The sequence below is a fragment of the Amblyomma maculatum genome, chromosome 3, assembly GCF_055883805.1.
Source record: "Amblyomma maculatum isolate TAMU_Amacu chromosome 3, ASM5588380v1, whole genome shotgun sequence".
NCBI classification, from domain to species: domain Eukaryota; kingdom Metazoa; phylum Arthropoda; class Arachnida; order Ixodida; family Ixodidae; genus Amblyomma; species Amblyomma maculatum.
In genome coordinates, this window is record NC_139346.1 from 6298767 (window position 1) to 6324782 (window position 26016).

A 26016-nucleotide genomic window follows, 5' to 3' on the forward strand; every position below is an offset into this window, starting at 1 on the left:
TTGTGAAAATCAAAAACAAGTTGAATGCACTACTAAGCATGTGACGCAGTTTGTTCAGTATAAAAGCTAGGTGATTTATGAAATCCCTCTGTCTTGCGGTGCCACATACGTCGGCCAGACCGGGCGATGCGTAAACGACAGATTAAGAGAGCACGCGAATGACGTGAGTACTAGCAAAGCTATAACTCTTGCAAAACACGTGTCTACATGCGGGTGCATTCCTCAGTTTGGGAAATGCAAAGTGCTGTGCACGTATAATAGCCAGCTAAAACAGGAGCTTTACGAAGCCTTCGTTATCCATGACTGGGGGAAAAATTGCCTGAGTGAACCATCTGTTCACCTATTGAGGAAAGAAATAGCCTTTTTAGATAATGACGAATGATTTGTGATGTTTTGTAATTCTGTGATTTTTTGTGATTTCTTCTTCTTGCCTTCCGTATTTGCACGAAATACACTCAGTTGCAAGTCAGTGCTCGTGTCTGTGCTTCTTTGTATTTTGTTCTAAAACACCTTTTCAAAGGGGACGCTCCCATCCAAAGGCCACATAGAATGTCTCAAGTGGTATTAGATGACGTTCCAGAGGATAAAATTACTTATTGAGATGAAACCCACACCAGTGACATTTCCGCTCCCAAACCATGCATTCCGAAGACGTCTGTCGCAGGGGATCAAATGATTTATGATATAATGGAAAAATATACATGATTCAGTGAAGGCATTTGTTTGAACAAGTGGAACACTGAGGGACTGCCATGTGAGCCATAGATGCTGGGCAGGCCTCCGTGAAACAAAAAAAGCGGTTGACGCAAAGCTGAGAAATAAGCTAGGAGCTAATGCCCTAAGATGACAGGCACACAGGAGGAGGAAGCTGGGAACCCCTGAGAACCCCTGCTTTGGACCATTGTTGCAGGGGAGATCAGCTTTGCCGAGTTCACAGATAGGATGGACTCCTCCCTGGGGCCAAAAGGCCATGATCAAGGTGAGTGCTCTTTCTCACACTTGAGGAGCCTGTGTGCAAGAGTATCTTTTCCTCGATGGGCATCTCCATGGTTGATGCACCCCATGCGCAGTTTGTATAGACTGTGGCGGTGCTTTTGCTGGCACCAGCCTTGGCATAGTTCTCATCCGATGCTTGACCTAATGTGGCAACTTGTGATAGTGCTAGTTGGTGAACAAAACTAAAATACAACATGTCAGACACAACAAGAGATGCAATCGCTGTCTTTTCTCGGTCAGTCTGAAAATTGATCACACTTGTGCAGTCCGTGCTTGAGTCATCCCATCTGCTATGCGATGCTTACCTTCTGCAGGGCCTGGAGTTGACCTGGAATTGGACGATGCCTTCTTCAAGCCACGACACCGGAGAGGCAAGGTATTCTTTTTCCATGCCTTCCCATTCCAGCACCCATGCGGCACAACGTCCCAGCATTTTAAACACCCTCCTTTTCGGCCATGTCTGCTACTTGGCACAGATTACAAAAATGCCAACGCTGCGATGCCGAGAAGCTGAAGGGTTAGTGCGAACCGTGCTTACGCTGCATATATGCGTTGCACGGCAGGCTGATGAGATACTGTAGGCGATGGGCTGTAATGTACTATTGTTACACATGCTGTCGGACATCCAGCAGCAGCTAGGCTGAGCGAACGGCGGTATTCGACACAAACCCCACAAACAGCCGGTCGTCAAGTGTGAGCGATGCCTTACTTGAGATGCGTGTATGTGGCTGTGTATAAGTGTCCAGTCGCGTAGATAAATCGGCGAGTATCAGGATCGAGCTTTGCACATTCACTTCTCAGCTAGTGGGTATAAAGAATTTGTTTACGAATACTGAGAAGGAAGCACCCGGAAGATTTTCGGGCTGCAGTTGCCACTAGAGAAGAGACACAGCTGTCCGGCAACAATGCTGGCCTTCTCAAGGTATCACTGCCATTGGAAACTGCCTGCGGCAGCCCACCGTTTCCATCATATGTTAGCAAGTCTGCTGATTAAAACCTACGTGTCGGCTTCAGTGATGTAGCGTGCGGATATCGGCTCGGTGGAGCGGCGTAGTGTGAGCACAAAATACTTGAACTATGAAAACACGCATAGTAAGAGCTCAGGGATTAGAGTGATCTTAGCCTGCGCTGACATATCGGACCACCTTTAGCGTGTTAATTCCATCGAAATGCGATCGTCATGGCTGGGTTACGCACATACTGCGGGTCAGAGAGCCGAGCGCCTATAATCATTATTGAACCATCGCAGTGGGGATGTTTGCAAGCAGCCGCACAGGAAACGTTACTGTGAAATTCGTCAAAAAAATAAGGAGATATGATTTTCTGGCAGCAATGAAAATGCAATAAAAGAAGTGTAGCCAGATGCCCACTGACAGCAACAGGTTATCTTTCACGCTGATGGCATTTAATGTACCCTGAATTAGACATAGCACGCTGCATGCAGAGTGTGTCACTCTGTTGTGGCAGATGTATTAATTACCTCGTTAAAATAAAATAAAAACTTTCGGTATTATGCTCCTTGGTATCTGAGCATGTTGCATAAAAACATTTTATAAAAGTAGCAATTTTGCTCGTCTGATGCAGGTACACATCACACCACAATGTCACAAGTGAAACAAAATTTGTCAGGTACAGCCTAGTTCCTTTGCTACTGTTTACCAGTTTTGCACTTGCAATAGCATCCGGCACTTTCTTTCAGTGCAGCAAGATTCCTCAGAGGAGAGAAGGGTGATGAGGTCGGCTAGAGAAATGCCTTCACATATACTATTTGACGATCAGGAAGTGAAGGAACAGACATGAAGAGTGAATATGATATATGATGCCTAATTACAATGACCTAGATGCAGTACGAAAACCATTTTCTTAAAGCAGTTGTCATTGTATTGTAGCATTCATGCACACATTAATCAGTGCACATGCCACACAAAGCCCGAACCTGTCTCTGAGTGAAGCAAGGGAGCCAAAGGGGAAAACAAGCGTGACTTTAAGGACACCATAAGTAAGAAGTTACAGCAACACAAGAAAAGCAGAAGCACGCACAGAGACAATATTAGACAAAACGAGGCATGAATTGTAAGGCTGATGTGGCCCGCAGCACATTATTTTTAGGAGAGACAGCAACGCAAATGGGTGGTGTTATGGGTTTTCTGGCAAAGGTTCATTAATGCCAGGCGATAATACTGGATGATTTGTATTGCCTCTGCCATCCCCTGTGTGCTCTTCCAGCAATGTTTCATGTTCAACGTGCAACTGTTTACATCCACTCTCTACACTCCTGACTCAAAGACATGCTCAAATGAACCTTACCTGAATACTGGCATAAATACGGGAATAAAGCATGAAATTTACTGTTTCCATATTTTGATTGTATATCAGTGGAAAACTAAACTTGATGGCTTGTTTAAATGAGCGTATGATTTGCAGTTAGTGCGTCTTATATGCATGGTTTTTCGAACAGGCTGCAGTATAGCTTCTGTCCTTTGTTTTGGCAAAACATACACACTTTAAGAGACTTTCTACTCATGTAACACATTCCTTGTAGTTTTCAACAGCTCGTTGACTAGCAATTGGTGTACCATTTGCTTTCAGTATTTTTTGGTGTTTTTTTTATACATGCGCCTGACATGAAGCCTTGATGATAAGAAAAACTGAAAATCACGATATACAAAACAATACAAAATTTCTTTACAGCACTCCACACTCTACAATACACAGCATAAAATGAAAGGCTGTCTCTCATTCAAGTAATTACAGTATTGTTGTACTTGTACAGCTCATCGCCATATTGGAAAGGTGGCACGGCCTTGGAGACCAAAGAGAAATTAGTTATACAAAGCAAGGGAACACAAGATAGGGTCAAAAACCCATTCTCCAAGTGTTTGGCCCAAGATAACCCCAGCACCAGCAAAGCAAGCACCCACTGTTTTACCAAAGAGTACCCAACACCACTGAGGATTGGTCCCCAAATGCTCAAACCACTAGGCTGCAACTACAGTCAAGGAATGCTATGCATTCTGCAGTATTACCAGTATGAAAGATTATGGAACTCAACGTCATTTAAAGGATAGTTGGCACCTAGCCGAGGAGTTCTATACAGAACTCTACAGTAGCCAAAGTAGTCAGCACCGTAATGAGATTGGCGGTAGGGAAAAACAGTCAGATGTTCCACCAGTGATGAAGGACGAGGTCAAGAAAGCACTAGAAACTATGAAAAGGGGGAAATCAGCTGGAGAGGATCAGATAACTACTGATTTGCTGAGCAACTCGGGGGATGAACTGCAAATAATGATTGATGACCTAGACAGGAAAAGTAGAAAGGTAGGCTTGAAAATCAATATGCAGAAGACTAAGGTAATGTTCAACAGCCTCGGGAAGGAACAGCAGTTTACATTAGGTAGAGAAGTACTGGAAGTAGTAGGCGAATATGTCTATTTAGGACAGGTAGTAACTGCAGATCTGGACCATGAAAAGGAAATAACAAGAAGAATAAGATTGGGATGGAGCGCATTTGGCAAGCACTCGCAGATTATGACTAGCAGCTTACCAGTATCGCTCAAGAGGAAGGTATATAACAGTTGCATCTTACCTGTACTCTCCTATGGGGCTGAAACGTGGAGGCTAACCAAGAGAGTTCTACTTAAGTTGAGGACAACCCAGAGGGCTATGGAACGAAAAATGGTAGGGGTAATATTAAGAGATACGAAGCGTGCAGAGTGGGTCAGAGAAATAACTCAAGTTACTGACATTCTAGTGGAAATTAAGAAGAAGAAATGGAAATGGGCAGGACATGTAATTCGAAGAGAGGATAACCGATGGTCGCTGAGGGTAACAAACTGAATTCCATGGGAAGGAAAGCGTAGCAGGGGGCGGCAGGAAGTGAGGTGGGCGGATGAGGTTAAGAAGTTCGCAGGGGTCAAGTGGATGCAGCTAGCACAGAACCGGGTTAAGTGGAGAAATATGGGAGAGGCCTTCGCCCAGCAGTGGGTATAGTCAGGCTGATGATGATGATGATGGCACCTGGGACAGAGCAAGTATTCCTTGATTGTGTTATGGACAGGGCAATGGTAGTTACAGAGTGTCTAAGAATGATTTTACCTTCTGCATAAATGCCTGCCACTCCTAGATTACTCTCTTCATGCAGTCCACCAAAAAGCACAAATGTTTGTCTCAGGAAGACAAGCCTTAAGCCTTATTTCAGCAAGTAACTCAATATGACGGCGATCAGGCAAAACAGCACAGCACTTGAAAACTTCATGCTACAAAAACAATTCTGGGGACATGCAAGCTCTGCATTTTCCGCTATGACAGGACAGCTTTTATGGCTCCTGTCTGCAGATCCTCGTTCGTGTGAATCGACTTTGCTACTGCTAACACGTAGTCTTTATTATATTGTTACGTGTGGAAATCGCGCACCGATGGGTCACACCACTCTGAAATCGCTGGGCACTGCTTAGTTGCACAACTTAACACTGAGCGTCGTCTTCGTTCACACACCCAGACACTTCTTTCTTCACTTGCTGAATGCCAGCATGGTAGACCACATAACATTACCCCCGCCGTAGAAGCACAGTCCCGGTGCGTTCTGGGTAAACGAAGCAGGGTGAGAATAATACGGATTGAGTCGTGTCACATGCAGAATGTCGGAAGCTTGTGATGCAGATGACTTCGGGTTCAAAGGTTCGATTTCATATGTGACGTCGGTGACTCGGTGAAATATACGGTAGGGGCCTGTGTAGCGTGGTAGAAGTATTTCGCACAAGCCCACCCGGCGTGATGAAGAGCCTGTCGCGAGCAGTGTGGCGAGCGTCTTTAGCGCGGGAGGTGGCATCACGAGCGTAAGTACTAGTGGCGGCATCAGTAGTGGGTAGCGATGTATCAAAGGGGAGTAATGGGTGTCGGCCAAAGAGCAGATAAAAGATAGAGTAGCCAGCGGTATCATGACGAGAAGAGTTATAGGCAAACGTTACAAAGGGTTGATTAATGTCCCATTCCCGGTGGTTGCCGGAGACATACATTGATAACATATCTGTGAGCGTACGGTTGAGGCGTTCTGTCAGGTGTGGTCTGAGGATGATAGGCGGTAGTAAATTTGTGGCGGACGGTGCACACATGAAGTAGCTCGTCAACCACTCTGGAGAGGAAGCAGCGACCACGATCCGTGAGTAGTTCACAAGGGGCACCGTGTTGTAGTATCACGTCGTAGAGGAGGAAATCAGCGACGTCTGTAGCGCAGCTGGTTGGGATCGCGCGTGTAATGGCGTGACGCGTAGCATAGTCGGTCGCTACGGCGATCCATTTGTTGCCCGACGCAGAGACCGGGAAGGGTCCAAGCAAATCAACACCAACACGGAAAAACGGGTCAGTCGGGATGGACATTGGCTGTAGGTGTCCTGAAGGCAATGCGGATGGTTTTTTCTGACGCTGGCACAGCTCACATGCGGCCACATAATGTTGAACTGAGCGATAGAGGCCCGGCCAGTAAAAATGTCGCCGCACACTGTCATACGTGCGGGACACGCCAAGATGTCCAGTGGTGGGAGCATCATGAAATTGTTCCAGTATGGTGGAGCGCAGATGTTTCGGAACGACGAGCAAGAGCTCAGCGCCATCAGGTTGCATATTGTGGCTGATAATGTGTCCCCTTGGAGTACGAACATGGCGAGGGCAGGATGAGACTGGCCGGTAGTCAGACGGTCGATGATAGACCGGAGTGCGGAGTCCAAGCGCTGTTCATCGGCTATGTGGGGAAAGGCCGATAAAGACAGGACGCATGAGTCAATGTCATAGGCCGTAGAGCTGGGAGGGTCGACAGGGTGGCGGGACAAGCAGTCTGCATCTTGGTGCAGCCGACCAGACTTATAGACCACGGAAAAGGTGTATTCTTGCAATCTTAATGCCCAGCGTCCCAAACGTCCAGTAGGGTCTTTGATTGAAGATAGCCAGCACAAGGCATGGTGGTCTGTGATAACAGTAAAGGGTCGTCCAAACAAATAAGGGCGGAATTTTGCAATAGCCCAATCAAGAGCTAGGTACTCCCTTTCTGTGATAGAGTAATTTTGTTCTGCCCTAGATAGTAGGCGGTTGGCATACGCAATCACTCTGGTGCAACCGTGGTGTCGCTGAGTGAGGATAGCTCCAATACCGTGACCACTGGCGTCAGTGCGGAGTTCGGTAGGGGCCGAAGGGTTGAAATGGGCCAAGACAGGTGGATTGGTGAGAGCAGCGATAAGTTCGGAGAAAGCTGCAGCTTGTTCAGGGCCCCAAGAGAAAGGGGCATCTTTTTTCAGTAGGATGGTGAGAGGGCGAGCAAGGGCTGCGAAGTTCTGGGCAAAACGACGGAAATAAGAACACAAGCCAAGAAAACTTCGAACATCACTAGATGAACATGGTGTGGAAAAAATATGAACGGCACGAATCTTATCGGGGTCAGGCTGGACACCAGCAGCATTCCCTAAGTGGCCAAGAACTTTGATTTCCCGATGGCCGAAACTGCTTTTCTTGGAGTTGAGTTGAAGGCCGGCGCAGCGGAATAGCTCGAGGCGACAGAGGTGGCTGTCAAAAGTGGACGAGAAAAAAATGACATCGTCTAAGTAACAAAGACAAGTGGTCCACTTGTAGCCGCGCAGCAACGAGTCCATCATCCGTTCGAAAGTTGCAGGGGCATTACATAGGCCAAAAGGCATGACTTTAAATTGGTAGAGGCCGTCAGGAGTGATAAATGCTGTTTTCTCGCGGTCTCGTTCATCGACGGAGCAGCATGGTACACCGCATAACAATATGATACATATTCAGTAGCACGGTATGAAAGAGCACTGAACAAGGGTAAAAGGGGTACGTACGCCTCAGTTCACAGGTCGAGCCAATGTTTCGACAAGTCCACTTGTCGAAACATTGGCTCGACCTGCGGACTGAGGCGTACCCCCTGTACCCTTGTTCAGTGCTCCTTCATACCGTGTAAACCATCTTCTTCCTCATGTTCTATCTGGATATTCAGTAGCATACACTTGTAAGCTACCCAATTATGTGGAAGACCACTTGTCTAGATACCTATAAAGCCCACTCTAACCAAGCCGTACGGATGCGTTTTCATGGCCTAAGGGTAGCCTGTCTTACTTATCACCCAAAGATCCTGCAAGGTTATCACCTCACACATTCATCTCAAAGGTGAAGCCAGAGACGTCACATTGAGTACTCGGCCATGTCACCTGCCAGAAACATGCCACCAAGTTTTTTCGCTCACAATGTCGAATTTTCTGCAGAAGAGAGGCTTTAACGTTGCTGCATCAAAAAAAGCAAGAATCCAAGAGCTGAACATCTACGCTACATTAGGCTCTGCTGGCTCACAAGACATGTGACCACGGTGCCAACAGCCAAGTTATAGATTCAGCTGTGGCAGAGGCTGTACCACAGAAACAACAGATGAATGTGGTCAAGATAAAATGAAATCGCTTTGTTCACAAATTGTTCAATATATCATGAAAAAGAATGCCTCACTTATGGATAGTATGACGTCGACTGTGTTCAATAGGATTGTACCTTCGGGAAGTTATCTTTTGTATGCAATCTTAAGAATATATTGTGGTGTTCAATTTAGGCTGTACACATAGCAGACACATTCTGAGGGTTAAATCCAGACTAGACAGGATTACTGAAGCTGATATAATTAGGAAAGCATAGGCATACTAGATAAGGTAGAAAACAAATGTGACTATAGGATAGGTGTAAGTGAAACTAGTGCAGCTGTCACTAATGAGAGCAAATAGTTATACAACACAGTACTAGCACAATGCTACAAAATGTTGAAAAGTGATGATAAAACACAAGTGTCCTTGAAAGTGTTTCTTCATAAATGAAATTAAAGTGATTGGCATAAAATTTACGTCCCTTCCTTAAAATTCTCAATTTAAAGCTGACAAAGAACAATCAAGATAAGGCTACAAAAGCGACTAACAGAAAACAAAATAATGAAGAAACAGTTATACACAGCTGCAATCATTCGATAAACATCTCGAGTGATGAAGCCATGTTCCAGCGGCTTCGAGCATGAATAAGTAAGCTTTACCAAACCTCATTTAACAATAATGTGAGTGCCGGAGGGCAGCAGCAGCAATGTGCCAAGAAGCAACTGGCCCAGATAGCAGCCACATAATAGGGGTATGGAAGGCCTGCACACGACGCTATCAAGGAGGGAGATATTTTATGGAACAAGATATGTTGCAATGCACAAAAGGAGCAAAGCATTTTCTAGAGCTGCAGTCCAAAATTTATGAAGGACCTTATACAAAAAATTTTTATTTCATTCCTGCGCTTGTACATCATTATTGTGGCTATGGGTTACGTAGTGTAACATGCAGAGCCGCCTTCAAGAACTTTTGCTAGTGTGTGCATATGTACAGTCTTTGTCAAAAGTATACAGCCCAAGAGTTATTCTTTTCAGCACCGTAACAGGGCTTGTAACGCAACTCTAGCATTCGAAATCTCATAGATGACAAATCTTGTCCTCATTCTCCTCTAGCATGCATTCATATTCCAGTATTGCTGCCAGGAGCCGCATTACAGGGCTTAGAAGCGAACTCCTTGGGCCGTATACTTTTGACAAAGACTGTATATCAATATCACCTAGTAACAAAACAGAAAAATCAATATAGTTGCCTTTGTAAAAAAACTGAAGAATATAAACATGTTCTTTGATAGCCAAGGCACACAAATGGTGCAGAGGTTAAACAGGTTGTCGGAATCTTGCTTAAAATCAGAGCATCAGTAATTGCAGTGAAGCAAAGTGAAAATGGCAAATTTCACAAAAGCGGAATCTAACATTGCCAAAATGGGTCGACAAGTTGGCGGAGGTCTCATTTTTTGTGCATACAACAACGAAAGACATTGAACACCAAATAGCTTGCGTAATAACTATAATAATAATAATAATAAAAAGAACAGGTGCACAAATTTTCCTTGGGAAAACTAGCTGGTTGCTGTTTAACTACATGTAACATAAAGAAGCAACAGAGAACAAGTACAAAGGCAACAAAATATGAAGAAGCACAGCTCGTTTCACTCTGCAGTTTGTGGAAAAACACAATGGGCACCTCACGTTTTTACCATAGTTGCACACAAGATAGGTGTAATGGACTCTGCTATGGTAAACGACCGCAGACACATCCACCAGGGTGTGTGTATGTCAAATATTCTCACTGAAGTGCACTGCCTGCTTGCTGCAAACACCCAAGTAAATTGTGAAGTATTGGTGCATGCACGTCCTACTCAGAAGGACCCTTCTGGAGGTAGAAGAACGTTTTTGTACCTTCCTGTGTTTCATTGACCTAATAAAATACACACTGAGTTCAAGCAGAACACAGCACTTGTAGAAGAATACACTCAGTATGTCTACAGATGGTAGAAAAAAATTATAGCACCAAACAAAGGTGAACTATTTTTTTTTTTTGTCTCTATGCATATGCTTGTCATTTCTTGTATTGCGAAATGTTTGAATGTGCCCCTCCTGCTAGGACCATGCATAGTCCGCAGTATTTCAAATATAATTTAAAAAAACTTGGTTGTTGCACATGCTATCAACAAAATGTACACCAAAAATATGGACATATCCCAAAACCACAGTAACCATTAAGACTTGGACGGCTTCTAAGCAGTATGCTACCGAACATGAAGCAGTAAGAATGTGCACATTGATCACTTGTGGCATATATCAAAATCATGACAGTGGGTGCAAATCTCAAGTGCAGGTGATCAAGTTGTTCCTGTCCGAGTTAATATAAATATGTTGCATGTCCTCTTCCTTGCACTTGTTGATGTTCCTGCTGCGATTACCATTTGCAGGTGGCGTCAATATATGTGATCTGCACACACTACAAACTGTCACGATCTTAAAAAAGAGCTTCTGTCCATACTGCATAACACTTCACATCTGATGTGGCCGTCCAGGGACAAGGTGCGGCCTCCCAGATTATACAAGCCTAGCAGAGAGGTTAATGATGTTGAATATGGCCCCAGGACTTCTCACCACATGATGACTCAGATCGGAAGTGCTGCAACGGCTTCTCAAGGTTCACACGATCACCTGCAAACATTTAGTGCCTAAATTATGTGTAAATGAAATTTCAAGCACGTATGGCACAGGAACATTAAAAATAATCAAAGCTGCAAGCTAACCTGCGGTAGAGTGTAAACTATGAATTCAAGAAATGGTCTGTGCAAAACCTATCACCTAAGTGAACAATTTCCGTAACAGATACAGACGGCTTGGTGGCGGACATTGTGGAGTGACGGTTAAATTTTTTTTTTTGCAGTTAAAGGAGCGACTTATATCAGGCAATTTCACTTAATTGTTTTTCCTTTCTCGGTCGTCGAAACCACAAACCAAGACATCTTGACAACTACGAGCACACTCAGCATTTTTTGTAAGTTCGTGCAGTGTAGAGAAGTTGAAGAAAATTATAATGCGCCGTAGAAATATGCAGCTAAAAGCAACGCAAAGTGCTGATTAAAAATATCGGATTCGCCGCATGCGTCCTGTGAGTATTCCTTTAACCTTCAGTCATTTCCCGGCAGCGTAAAATTCGAATGCGAATGACGCTGTATTGCACTTACCTCAGTGATGCTAGACCATTTCCAGCAGACTGACTGCTTGCTGGTCGACACCAATCGAGAAGCCAGACACCTTCCGGGAGCTCGTTGCTCGGCCGCAGGAATACATTTCGTGCCATCCTACATCAGTGGCGTTCACTCCTAGTGCAGGGCGATTGTCGCCTCGGAGCTTGCAAAGCCGCCACACTACACTCCCAGTCAGATGACTGTACTGACGAGCTATCTTTCAAGACAATTTGACAGCATTGCTGTGCTGTGCAGCAAATGCTCAATCACCACTTGCAGACGACGAATGGCACGAAGACCACTCACAAATGCGCCTTCCTCCATGGCCATTGCCGGGCTATCATAACCGCGCAGACCAATGATTTCTTACCACAGGACGAAAGAGTTTAAAATAAGAAAGCAGTTGGCGCCGTCACGCGGCCGCACGCTTCCGCCCCCATTAGAGATGGTCTCAAGCGTTCTTTATTTCATACGCATTCATATTTTGCCTTTTTATTGCATTTAAAAAGCCACACAAGGTGTTTATAAAGTTATCTTTTTACTTGAAATAATAAGCTAAGAAACTACAGTAGGCTAACGGCTGCATAAATCAGCTTGCCTGTCGCCATCATCTCAGCATAATTCGGGTACCTCGCCGCTCGGCGAAATTATGGCGGCCAAACGGCAGCATTTTCGGTAATGGCGGCACATAAATTAAATCATGATGCGTCAATTTGGCATAGTCTACACGTTCTTGCGTATCACGTGTCTCATGTGACATAATTCCAGCCATTCAAATTTGATCATCCTCTCCTTCCCAGTATGCAATTATTTTCATCACATTGGTTATTCGAGCATAAGTGTTCTCCAAACCACCATCAGTAACTTTGTTTCTACTCCAAAATCATTCGTATTTGTCATCCAGGCAACAAGGATAGCTGCGGTTAAAATCAATTTTCACGGCAACATCATTTTGACGTAACTGCAAAAAGTGCTTGCCTCACCTGACGATTTTGCACCACAAGTTTGAAGCTTGTGATTCTCTTCAGATCCAATCAGAAACACCATAGCCAAACGGGCGAGTTGGTGGAACATATTGGATGGAAAAACAGCGCGACAGATGAACACACCACAGCAAAGAAACAGAAGATGAGCGCTGACTCACAACTGAAAGTTTATTAAAGAGGGAACACATTATATGGGGAAAAAAAAAAGAAAGGACAAGCACAAACACGTGTTGCTACGTGGGATGCAGGCACGCAATCTCACTTTCATGTAGATAAATGGATGGCTTACTAACACACAACCTAGTTTTTTTCCTCATGTGGTAGGCCTCCATTATCTCACGTGTTAAGCGGGTTGGGTGTTTATAAAGGATTTCAGAATAGTGCAGTGAAAACAAATTACTAATCTCGTTGACCACGTCTGTGACTGAATCTTGTTATCCTTCACTTCACTATTCTGATATCCTTTATAAACACCCGACCCGCTTAACACGTGAGATAGTGGAGGCCTACCACATGAGGAAAAAAACTAGGTTGTGTTTTAGTAAGCCATCCATTTATCTACATGAAAGTAAGATTGCGTGCCTGCATCCCACGTAGCAACACGTGTTTGTGCTTGTCCTTTCTTTTTTTTTCCCCATATATTGTGTTCCCTCTAATAAACTTTCAGCTGTGAGTCAGTGCTCGTCTTGTGTTCCTTTGCTGTGGTGTTCGTCTGTCGCTCTGTTTTTCCATACAATCAGAAAGACAATATGGTGCCGCCAGGTGAAGGCGAATTTCGAGAATGGGGCCCTTGGTGCACGTCATTGGTCAACACCATGTTTTGCAGATTCTGGCACATGCTCACAGGCACTGTGGTCAATAGCCGAAGGTGCAAAAATACTAATAAACCGCATGCGATTGTGTTTTATGGAAGGTGGCTGCAGCACATGTGGCCAGCTTATACATTATGCTATACGTAACAGCACTTTTTGGGATGTGGAACAATGCAAATGAGCAGTGTAGGTGAACTGAGAAGTGGAAATGTCTCACCTGACGTCCTTGTACAGGGTGGCGGCAGTCGTCTGGCACGGGACCTGCAGGGGCTGGTGGGGCAGGCGAACCTGTGCTTTGCGCGGGGCGCCCATGACGATGCGATCAAGATGTGCATGGAGGTGGTGCGGCTCGCCCCGCACTGCCCAGAGCCCTTCCAGACGCTGGGAATGATCTACGAGGCCCTCGGGGAGCCCCAGCGCTCGCTCCAGTTTGCCCTCATCGGGGCCTTCCTCAGCCCCCAGGATGCCGACGAGTGGAGCCGTCTGGGCGAGCTCTCCCTCGAGCAGGGAGACGTCCGGCAGGCCATCGCCTGCTACGTCCAGGTACACTCATACATATCTCAAATATACTAAATGTTCCCCTTCTTATTGGCCACTATCTTTGAAAAAAGAAAAAAAAAACAAGGTTTAAGTTTCGTAGTATCACTGGTGCAAGAAAATACCTAGACTCTAGAAAAAATGCGAATGAGGAAAACGAAAAGGCGTGTGGACACCGATATTCCAGCCTTCTATTTTATCATCATCATAAGTGAATTTTACAGTAGATGCAGCATGCTGCTGCTTGGGGTGTCGATAAAACCAACCACACACAAGGCACGACTGAGCATTCTCAATTCATACTTAGACACTGCCACACCTGGAGGATGCACTCAAAAATGGCACCTCAAAGAAAATGAAACTTCAGTTGACATACCACATAGTGTATGCAACACGGCAGGCTCCGAAATTGGCATGCAAGTCATTGCTAGCACACTAATACTCGGTGTATTTACTATGTGCATGTTTAAAAATGCACCAACTAAATTGAAAACTAAACTTTAGATTATGGTTGACAGCGCTTAACTACGCGGACAGAGAATAAAAGACACAGGCGCTGAACTTCAACCCTATTCTTAAGTCACCGGTACTCTGCTTATATACCCACAAAAGTGTCTACTAGTGGCGATATTTGACGTTGTAAAGGCTGTTTGACATGATGGTATACGTGCGAATATATTTGGTTCAGTCGCAGTGTTGTTGTGGCGCCAATCGCAATGGCCCTTTTCACATTTTTTCGGCGCCAGCAATTTCTGTCGGTGCGGCACAAGCGGCGAGACCATCATATTTTACCAACAGTAAAGGTAGAACATGCGTAAGATTAAATATTGTATCTAATTTATGTCCTTTTATCAGAATATAAAGCACTTTATGCAAAATAGACATTCTTAACTTTTTCGTTTTGTACGCAACTACGTACAACAGTCACATCAGTCACATCCATTGGCTGGCGGCTGCCTCGCTCGCAACGATCGCTGCGACAGTGCAGCGTGTGACCAATTCGTTGGAAGTGTGCCGCAGCCGCTCTCCGACGGGAGCGGCGAGCCTTTCTATCGCTGTGAGGCTGAAATCGCACTCTGCTGCAGCGACAATCACATGATGTGAAACTGCCTTAAGCCGACGACAGGGTTGCGACTGGCTGCGCTGCGGCAGGTGAGTCATCGTCGTCGTCGCTGTCAGACTCCGCAAGCACTTGGCGAATAATTTCTGCATCTGTGAGCCCAGCGCACAGTTCCAACTCGTGGTCCACGCCTGTGAACTCTGCAAACGAGACGGTCGATGGCATTTCGACACCTGCAGTGCGAAGGTCGTGAATGAATTGCTCACTGCCTGACAACTGCTTGACGATGCTCTCCTCGTCCAAGGCAGCCGAATCGTCATTCAGCACAAATCCCGCGTGGCAGAAGCAATTGTGCAGCGTTATGAGTGCCACCGACTTCCACACATCGGCGAGCATACTGAGTGCTCCAAGCAAATCGACAGAATAGGTTTTCCCACTGTTGAAGCACACCATCAACCACTTGATCACAACACCAACTCAGTTGAGTGCCTTCTCGCTGCCGCGTTGCACGCACAAAAAAAAAAAAAATGTAACTCCTTATAAAATTCGGAAACAGCTTCTTGAGATTCAATTAAATGTGAGCCACAGTAGCGACAGAACGTTCTCGCATCAGTACGACCACGGCTAGGCCTATTCGCTATGCTCGGCAACGCACTTGAAATGCACGGCAAACACACAGAAAAACAGGCAGTCGAAGCGATCAAGTTAAAAGTAAAAAAAAAAGCACTCCGGCAGTGAGCAGCGACTTTGTTCCGGAAGCGGAAGCTGCTAGGCAAATAGCATAGCCTCGATCCAGCGTCAGTTTAGCTGAGGAGCGGCACGCAAGGCCGGCACTGGTTTCGAGGCTATCGAAGGAAAAAGTAAACAATCAAGATGGCGGCAACACCGCTCAAAATGTGTGGCAGTTGGCCCGTGTGACGCTAGGAATGTCCGAAAAATCGAATAGCCCTCCTTAGAGTGTCCGAAATTTTGAGCAGCGTAATACATTGACTTTATAAGGTATGTCCTGGGGCCGGGAAAAAGTCCGAATAATCAAGCATGTCTGAAAAATTGGGTGTCCGAAAAATCAGTCGTCGACTGCAGCTAAAATTATACGAACACACAAATCAAGCACGATTGTATAAAAAAAGAAGAAACAAATGCGCTAAGGGGACAGAAAATGGGTAATGGTAAAGCTAACACAGCTCAACTCATGAGATGAAGCACACTAAAAACTAAAAGACGGATGAACAACAAAGATCACTAAATGCAGAACATGAGGAGCACTAAATAAATAAAATAAAGCAAACAAAGCAACTGTCGAGGGGATACAAATGAAAGCCAGGGAATTGGCCCGTGAGTATAAGATTAGTCACAATTTTCAAAGCGAGCAGAGGCTGGGTGAAGCGTTTTATGGACCACGATTGATTCTCGCTCCGCTGCCGGACTTCAGTGGGTCAAAGGCTTCCGGAAGACTTTGAAGAGAAGTTAGTTTTATTTCAGCATTACGTCATTGAGCTGCGAAGCCAACACGGCTACAGCTAGGGACAGATAGGCAACGCTGATTATACACCGGTGCATTTTGACATGCCGGTCACCTACACTGCCCAAAACGTTGGCTCTAAGGACGGGAAAGTTCAGACGACGAGTAATGGGAAGCAACGGGTGATTGTAATGTTAGCTTGTACAGTCAAACCTCGATATAACGAACACGCATATAACGAATTATTGAATATATCGAACTTTTCCAAAATATTTTTGTCAAACACGTGTATTTTTAACTTCCCATAGCGAATGCGGTTCGGCATAAAACGGATATTACGAACTTCGCGACGCCAAGCACTACCTCACTTTAATAGCAGGAGGCAGGCTTCGTTGCACTACATGTGTGTTGTGCCGGCGCAGCAAACGTTCAGGACTACCTCGCAGGCGCTGACACAGATGCCACGACGGCATTGGGAGTTGAGAGCCAAAGAAATCTATGGCCTCCGAGATCACCCTGTTTGTGCGTGCAGAGGTGATCTTGGAGGCCATAAAAAATCGCATTTCACAATCGCTGACAGCGCTGCTTCAGCAGCGGCGCGATCGTATGTTGCTTTTGCCTTTTTGGTTTTTGCCTCTTTCACGTTTTTTGGTTTTAGTCTTAGCAGCGGCGTCGCGACGTGGCCGTCGTAGCGTTCGGCGGTGGCTGCGTCGGTCGTCATGGCGAGTGTGGTGTGCAAGTGTGCGTAGTGCTGTGATGGCGGTGAACGTGCGAAAAAGAGCAGCACTGACGTTAAAGACCAAGCTCAAGATAAAATCGGGGCCTTCAAGGCAGTTTACAAGAGGAGACTGATTGACACTCTTCTCGTGAAGCTTCTTATGAAGCAGGACTTGAAGATTGACTTTCTGGGAGCATTAAAGTGGCATGGGACAGCGTGAAAGGCGAAACAGAAACGATTGCCAACTGCTTTCGGCATGCAGGCTTTGTTCCAGCAGAGGCCCGTGCATCAAGTGACGATGGGGACGATTCCGACGAAGCAGAAGCAGAGCTCCGCGAGCTAGATGAGCCTGGAATGATTTTTCGCGTTTTGTGGGTGACATGCCCGCAACAATGATTGTAGAGGACTTTAGGCTGTTTCACATGATGCGACGCGCACGAAAAATTTCAGTCCAGTCGCAGTGTCGTTGCGGCGCAAATCGCAACAGCCCTTTCACATGCTTGCGGCACCAGCGATTTCTGTCGATGCGGCACGAGCGGCGGCACCATCATATTTTACCAACAATAAAGGTAGAACACGCGTAAGAATCAATGTAGTATTTAATTTATGCTTATCAAAATATAAAACACTTTATGCAAAATAGACATTTTTAACTTTTTCGTTTTGTATGCAACTACGTACAACAGTCACGTCAGGCTGAATTCCATAGGCTGGCGGCCGTCTCGTTCGCAACGATCGCTGCGATGGGAGCGGTGTGTGACCAACATGCTGGAAGTCTGTCGCAGCCGCTCTGCGAGGGAGCGGCGTGCCCTTCTGTCGCTGTGCAGCTGAAATTGCACACTGCTGCGGCGAGAATCGCATCATGTCAAACGGCCTTTTGTAGGCGGCGACGACATCGCGGCGACCACATTTGTACTGACGGACGCCGAAATTGCTATGGAAGTTTCTGAACATCCCACAGGCTAAGCTCAGGCTGACCCTGCAGACGAGAACATTCCGACTTCACAAGAAGTGCTTGCTGCATTGAATTTACTGTGCCACCTCTGCAGTGCTATTGAGAGCAGTGGGTTTGCCCTTATTGAGTGTTTGCAAGCTGTATAACAGGGCGTGATACGGAACGCGATCAGCACAAAAAAGTAGGCCGCGATAATGCAGTTCTTTGCGCGTAGATAAATGGACTTGACCCAAGTAGGCACCTTCCGAGTTGTTGTGCCTTCTCTGACTGAATTTTGCTGCTCTTGCATGTATTTTCTACGAAATTTTATATTACGAATTATGGATAGAGCGAACTATTTTCCAATTTTTTAGCTGTTTGTTATAACGAGGTTTCACTGTACTATGGACGATAGAAGGCTTCCCCCCTGCATTATCTTTAACCGGAAGACATTTCCAAGAGAAGACTTTCCTGCTGGTGTTATTATTATCTGGTTTATTGAAAAGGGATAACTGCAGGCATGTTCAACGATTGGCTCCACACAGGGTGTCTAGGAACCAGGAATTGTCAGGGAAATTTCATGCACTGGGAAAAATCAGGGAAATGTCAGGGAAACCATCAAAAAGTTTGCCAAGTCAGGGAAAATGGCGCAATATATTCTGCAGGGCATTTTCATTTTAAGCTGGTGCACAGCATGTTAGTCATGCAGATTTTCTTTTTCATGCCGCAAGGCGAGGCACAATATATTACTTTGATGCCAGCCCATGGCTGCCACAATAGAAGAACCAATATAGTTGGGTACTCAATAAAATATGCGGAAGCGCTGCGTGAGAGTAGTACGCGAAAAAAAAGCAGGAATAATCGCGCCACCAGCGGCCAGCGTGAAAGCGATCAGCGAGCTGAGGTTCATTGTAATATTCTAGCGGTTGACCGCTTATGTCTTCGCGATCTCGCTGCAGGTTCTGCGCTCCGCGTGCACGATAAAATTGCTCAACACTTTCATGTTCACAATCACTCGGTACCGGCATCGCATTTCGTGCTAATGCTGAGGTGAAACTCCCGTTACTAGCAAGGCCTTCGCAGACTTCTTCACAGAAAGGACTTTGCGCCGGCTCCGCTGTAGCCGTACGCGGTAACGGCGTCAACAGTGTACCGGGATCCGGGATGCAATTCGCGGTGTAAAATTTGAACCTGCACAGTCGTCATCGTGGAGTGTGGTTGTTCCCTGCACATCTAACAAGTCTGGCACCGGCTGTAACTCAGGTCCCGACGGCATGCTTGTAGCTTGCGTCTTCTGGTTTTTGTTCCACGCCCGTTTCTTATGGCTTCCAAAGGCTCGTGTGCACGGTTACAACCTGCTGTTTTTCAGCATCTCGATCGCAAGGATAGAAACTCTACACAATGCGGTGCATCGAGAAACATGAGCGAAAAGGAAATGCGCATGAAGCGGCAGTGAACGCAAAACAGCAAGAAAAAAAAAATGACCGATCACGCCAACCGCGGAACAGCGCGCTAATAATAGACCATAAACTACCTTCGGAAAATCGGTGCTCGCAGCCAGTCCGCTTCAGCGAAGCCAATTTGAGATAGCGCAAATTGCGCGCAAAGAAAACACCGTGCTTTAAACCAAGCCCAATGTGGCAGCGATCAGCCGGCTGCTACGTCCGCGGTGCGCGCGGGAATTTTTAATAAAATTCCTCTTTTCGGAGGGCATTTTTGTAGCTGTGGTGACGTTTTGAAAGCTGATTTTATCGCATTTCCTGACCGAATTCAGTTGTTAATAATTTGAGTGCAGGTGCTCGAAAGGATAAACGTTTCGAAAATGAGTTTTTCTCAAAATCGATTTTTGACCATTTTCAACTGTTCTGATTCACGTCTCCCCTTAATTAATTCTACGACTGTTATATTTAAGAACTTTCGCTGTTGCAAGTCGTCAATTAATTTTATTTTCCAGCTGATTGCGCATTAATCAATAATCTGACCTAGGTACAGCCGGTCTCGAGGGAGAGACGGTAAACTTACGACGTTTTTACCTGCTATTAACACTAATAGTAGCCATTCAGTATTGTAAACTGCAGAATATGATTAATAAACAGCTTTTTGTTGGGAATTATTAGTCTATGCTCATTATCATTGGCAGCTGCATTTTTGAGCCTCTTCAGTCGTCAGGAAATTTGACCTGAAATAATCGGGGAGAACCTGGAAAAGTCAGGGATTTTGAAAATAGGGGTTTGCTAGACAGCCTGCCACACCATTTGGTTCTATCGTCCAGGAGTGTTGCTGAGGTCACGTTCGATGCTAGTTGTGGACGTGTTCAAGGGGCACACCACTGACGCTAGCAAGGCTTTAATGGCACATAACTGGCGCAGCCTCGTCCCCTCTCAGCTGCAACCTTTAGATCTGAACAAGCCTTTGAAGGACATAGATGTGAGTTGATGGAGTACCGGCAGGTTGAATAGAATGTCGTTGTTCCAGCTCATGCGGTGGACACTGGACGCTTTGAGCGCTATTCCGTATAAAATGTTTGTCCACGCATTCAAAAAATGCGTAATTCCCAACAGAACGTAGGATTATATGTTGCAGGAAGAGAGGGACAAAGAGGCCAGCAGCAGCAGTGACAGTGAGTGATGGTCATTGTGCTCGCTTGTAGCAATAAAGGAGAAAAAAATGATTCTTTCGCGATTTCATCATCATCATCAGCCTGACTATACCCACTGCTGGGCGAAGGCCTCTCCCATATTTCTCCACTTAACCCGGTTCTGTGCTAGCTGCATCCACTTGACCCCTGCGAACTTCTTAACCTCATCCGCCCACCTCACTTCCTGCCGCCCCCTGCTACGCTTTCCTTCCCATGGAAATCAGTTTGTTACCCTCAGCGACCATCGGTTATCCTCTCTTCGCACTACATGTCCTGCCCATGTCCATTTCTTCTTCTTAATTTCCACTAGAATGTCGGTAACTTGAGTTAATTCTCTGACCCACTCTGCACGCTTTCTATCTCTTAATGTTACCCCTACCATTTTTCGTTCCATAGCCCTCTGGGTTGTCCTCAACTTAAGTAGAACTCTCTTGGTTAGCCTCCACGTTTCAGCCCCATAGGAGAGTACAGGTAAGATGCAACTGTTATATACCTTCCTCTTGAGCGATACTGGTAAGCTGCTAGTCATAATCTGCGAGTGCTTGCCAAATGCGCTCCATCCCAATCTTATTCTTCTTGTTATTTCCTTTTCATGGTCCAGATCTGCGGTTACTACCTGTCCTAAATAGCCATATTCGCCTACTACTTCCAGTACTTCTCTACCTAATGTAAACTGCATTTCCTTCCCGAGGCTGTTGAACATTACCTTAGTCTTCTGCATATCGATTTTCAAGCCTACCTTTCTACTTTTCCCGTCTAGGTCATCAATCAGTATTTGCAGTTCATCCCCCGAGTTACTTAGCAAGGCAATGTCGTCAGCAAATCGCAGATTACTGAGGTATTATCCATCTCCTCTTATCCCTAACTGCTCCCATTTCAAGTATCTGAATACTTCCTCTAAGCAAGCTGTGAATAGTACTGGGGAGATCGTGTCTCCTTGCCTAACACCTTTCTTTATGGGAATTTTGTTACTTTCTTTATGCAGAACTATGGTTGCTGTGCAGCCACTATATATATCTTCCAGCACTTTAACGTACGGCTCGTCTACCCCCTGATTTCGCAATGCCTGCATCACCACCGAGGTTTCAACTGAGTCAAATGCTTTTTCGTAATCAATGAATGCTATGTATAAGGGCTGGTTATATTCCGGGCATTTTCCTATCACCTGGTTGATGGTACGGATATGATCGATTGTAGAGTACCGTTTCCGAAAACCTGCTTGATCCTTTGCTTTATTGCAGTCTAAGGTTGTCCTGATTCTTTTAGTGATTACCTTAGTAAACGTAACAGACAGTAAGCTGATTGGTCTTTAATATTTAAGGTCCTTAAAGTCCTCTTTCTTATGAATGAGGGTAATGTTTGCATTCTTCCATGGTTCCGGTACCGTCGATGACGCCAAGCACTGCGTATACAGGGTGGCCAGCTTTTCTAGCACGATATCCCCCCCCCGTCCTTTAACAAATCTGTAGTTATCTGATCCTCTCTAACTGATTTCCCCCTTTTCATAGTTTCTAATGCTTTCTTGACCTCGTCCTTCGTCACTGGTGGAACGTCTGACTGTTTTTCCCTACCGCCAATCTCATTACGGTCCTGACTACTTTGGCTGCTGTAGAGATCTGTATAGAACTCCTCGGCTACTTTGACTATCTTGTCCATATTCGTGATGACGTTGCCCACCTTTATCTTTGTCGCATACATCTGGTTTTTGCCTATTCCCAGTTTCTTCTTTACCGCTTTGAGGCTTCCCCCGTTCTTTACAGCATCCTCAATTTTCTGCATGTTATACTTTTTTATATCGGTCACACCTTATTGATTAGCTTTGATATCTCGGCCAATTCTATCTGGAATGTTGGATTGAAAGCTTTCATACTCTGGCGTTTCTTCATCAAATCTTTCGTCTCCTTAGACAGCTTACCAGTATCCTCTCAAACTATCCTACCGTCTACTTCTACGATGCACTCAGTAATGATATCTCTGAAATTATTAAGATCCTGAACTCTTCTGCCCTCCCCCTCACTGCTAATTCATTGATGGGTTTCTCTGCTACTAATTTGTTGCGTTCCTTCCTGAGATTTAGGCTAATTCGGGACCTCACCATCCTGTGGCCAGTGCATCGCACTTTTCCGATTACCTCTACATCTTGCATAATGGCGGGGGTTGAATACAGGATGAAGTCAATTTCATTTTTAGTCTCCCCGTTAGGACTTTTCCATGTCCATTTCCGGTTTTTTCGTTTACTGAAGAAGGTATTCGTGATTCTTAAGGTATTGAGCTCTGCAAACTAAACTAGTAACTCCCCCCTGCTATTCCTAGAGCCAATGCCATAGCCACCTACTGCCTGTTCTCCTGCCTGCTTTTTCCCTACCTTGGCATTGAAATCGCCCATTAGTACAGTATACTGCGTCTTTACTTTTTGCATTGCCGATTCTACATCTTCGTAGAAGCTTTCAACTGCCTGGTCGCAGGGTGCGCACAGGTGCTTGAAAACCTTGAATACCATTGAATTACGGAAGTCTGTCTTCAAGGCCCTTAAAAACCTTGAATTTATGACTGGTCTTTGAAGATTCTTGAATTCCTTGAATACTAAATTTGAACTGGTGTTTTTCGTCATGAAAACGTTTTTGTTGCTAAACTTTTATTCTTGACTGAGTTCTGAATGAACTGCGGGGAAGGAAACGTATCGATTTTTAGCCTATTTAGCGCATTCTCGTTAGGCGGCTGGCAACACTGCAGTGGGCGCGTGGCTGCTTCGTCCCATCGCTATCGCATCGCCATCACTCACCGAGGAATTTGGCCAGAATAAGGAAGTGATAATCTTAGGGGATATGAATGCCCATATGGAATTTTTTGATGGAGCTACCGATACGACAGGCAAAATGTTAGGAACATTTTGTGAAGCCCAGGATCTCACAATAGTTAATTCAGAAATAAAGTGTGAGGGAAAAATAACATGGGAAAGAAATAACTCTCATTCCACAATCGACTATTGTCTGATGTCCCACAAGCTGTATGACAGGTTAGTAGGTATGGAAATTGATGAAGAAGGGGCGAAGAGCTTAGGAAGCGATCACAAAAGAATTTAAACTCCAATTTGGCGGGACAGCGGCCGCAACAAAAATGCAGGTATGTGAAAGCAACCAGAAACTCAATGATATGCAGTTGGAAAAAGGGTCAAAGCGCATTGAAGACATAGTAAACCAACAACCAAATAGAGAATGGACATACGATGACCTCGTAGAAGTATTTAAAAGAGAGCTAAAAAAGGGCAAGATTAGAAGAGGAAAGAGAAAATATAAACCAAAAAGCTGGTGGGATGCTGAAGTTAAAGCAGCCATAACGAGGCGTCAAGAGGCATCCAGAGAGCACAGATTAGCAAAGAAGAGGGGAGCCACACCAAGGGAAGTAGAATCCAAATGGGAGGAGTACCTTGAGAGAAAAAGGGAGGCGTCAACCTTAATCCAAATCAAAATAGGAAAAGCTGGGGTCCAGTGGATGATGGACATAAGTAAAAAAGATAAAAATGCTGCAAAGAGGTTTTGGAACCACATAAGGCTACAAGCAAAAAAGACGGAAGGGGTCCAACACTCACTGACCACACAGGAAGGAAAAAGAGTGGAGGGAGAGGAAGCACAGGAATATGTTAGGCGCACAATAGAAACAGCCTTTTTGCCAGTCTGGAAGTGAATGCCGCAGAAGAAATGGAGAATAATGAGGACCACAGGGACGAGGAGCAAGAATACAAGGAGATGACAGCAAGACAATGGGAAAGAATAGAACGGAAGGTCCCCTTGGGAACAGCGACAGGACCAGATAGCATACCCATGGGATTGATTACCAGATTAGGACAAAAAAGCAAAGTAAAATTGCGACAGTTGATTGAACAAACAATAAAGGGCGGTCAAGTACCAAAAGATTGGAAATTAAGCAGGATGAGACTAATATACAAAGGCAAGGGAAGCAGAGATAACATAAAGTCCTATCGGCCAATCACAGTTACATCAGTTATATACAGGGTAGCAATGCAGTTAGTAAAAGTAATGATAGAGGAATGGGCAGAAGGAGGGAATATCCTCGGAGAACTACAAAATGGTTTCCGCAAGGACAGAAGACTAGAGGATAATTTATTTGTGGTTACCTAGTGTATAGAAACAGCAGCTGCAAGTCAGAGACCATTATGGATAGCGTTCTTAGATATTAAAGGGGCATACGACAGTGTAGATCAGAAAAAACTGTGGGACCAGTTGAAGGAATATGGCCTGAATAAAAACCTGGTTCAGTTCATACAAGAAGTGTATGCAGATAATGAGGCAGTGATAGTATGGGAGACGGAAACAACAAAACCAGCAAAAATAAAAAGGGGGCTTAGGCAAGGGTGCCCACTGTCACCGCTGCTTTTCATGATATACATGAGCCAAATGGAAAGGCGCCTGGAGGAAAGTAATAAGGGATTCGATGCAAGCTATATGCAGGGAGGACAGAAAGTAACACAAGTTCTACCAGGATTGATGTACGCGGATGACATTGTACTGCTGGCAGATAAGAGGGATGGGTTGCAGGAGCTGCTTAAGATCTGTGGAGAAGAGGGCGAAAAGCTGGGACTGCAATTTAGCAGTGAAAAATCAGGAATAATGGTATTTAATGATGAAAGGGGGGACGTGCTGGAATTACAAGGCACCAAGGTTGAACATGTGGAGAGCTATAAATACCTGGGCATATGGATCAACGAAGGAAAAAATTACCTAGAAAAGCATGAAGGAATTACGATAGACAAAGGGAAAAGGAGTTCGGATATTATGAAACACAGGGCCCTCTGGAATTATAACAGGTATGAGGTTGTTAGAGGGGTATGGAAGGGTGTTATGGTACCAGGACTCACTTTTGGAAATGCAGTCCTGTGCATGAAATCAGAAGTACAGTCAGGCCTTGAAATCAGACAGAGAAAGGTAGGTAGATTGGCATTGGGAGCACATGACAACACACCTAATGAAGGAGTCCAGGGAGATATGGGCTGGGCATCATTTGAGGTTAGAGAGGCAATTAGCAAACTAAAATATGATCAGAGACTAACCGAAATGGAGGAATCAAGGTGGGCAAGAAAAATGTTCAAGCACCTCTTCATGAAAAGCCTGAATACGAAATGGACTAGCAGAACCCGAAAGCTCAGATTTAAGTACCTAGAGTTTGGAGATACACCGCAGCAAAACAGCAGCATTGAAAAGCAGGTAAAGGAGGCAGAAAGGAAAATGTGGGAGGAAAGAATGCAAG

At 45.2% G+C, this 26016-nt stretch overlaps 1 protein-coding gene across 4 annotated transcripts in view; it reads left to right on the forward strand.

The window, feature by feature from the left end:
* LOC146194162 (general transcription factor 3C polypeptide 3) overlaps positions 1-26016 on the forward strand; it is a 219124-nt gene that overhangs the window by 31863 nt on the left and 161245 nt on the right. For all 4 annotated transcript variants that reach the window (XM_084597272.1, XM_084597270.1, XM_084597268.1 and 1 more), the window contains exons 4-6: positions 911-979; positions 1311-1372; positions 13637-13945. In XM_084597272.1, coding sequence (XP_084453398.1) covers positions 911-979; positions 1311-1372; positions 13637-13945 — 440 coding nt within the window. The remainder of the gene's footprint in view (positions 1-910; positions 980-1310; positions 1373-13636; positions 13946-26016) is intronic.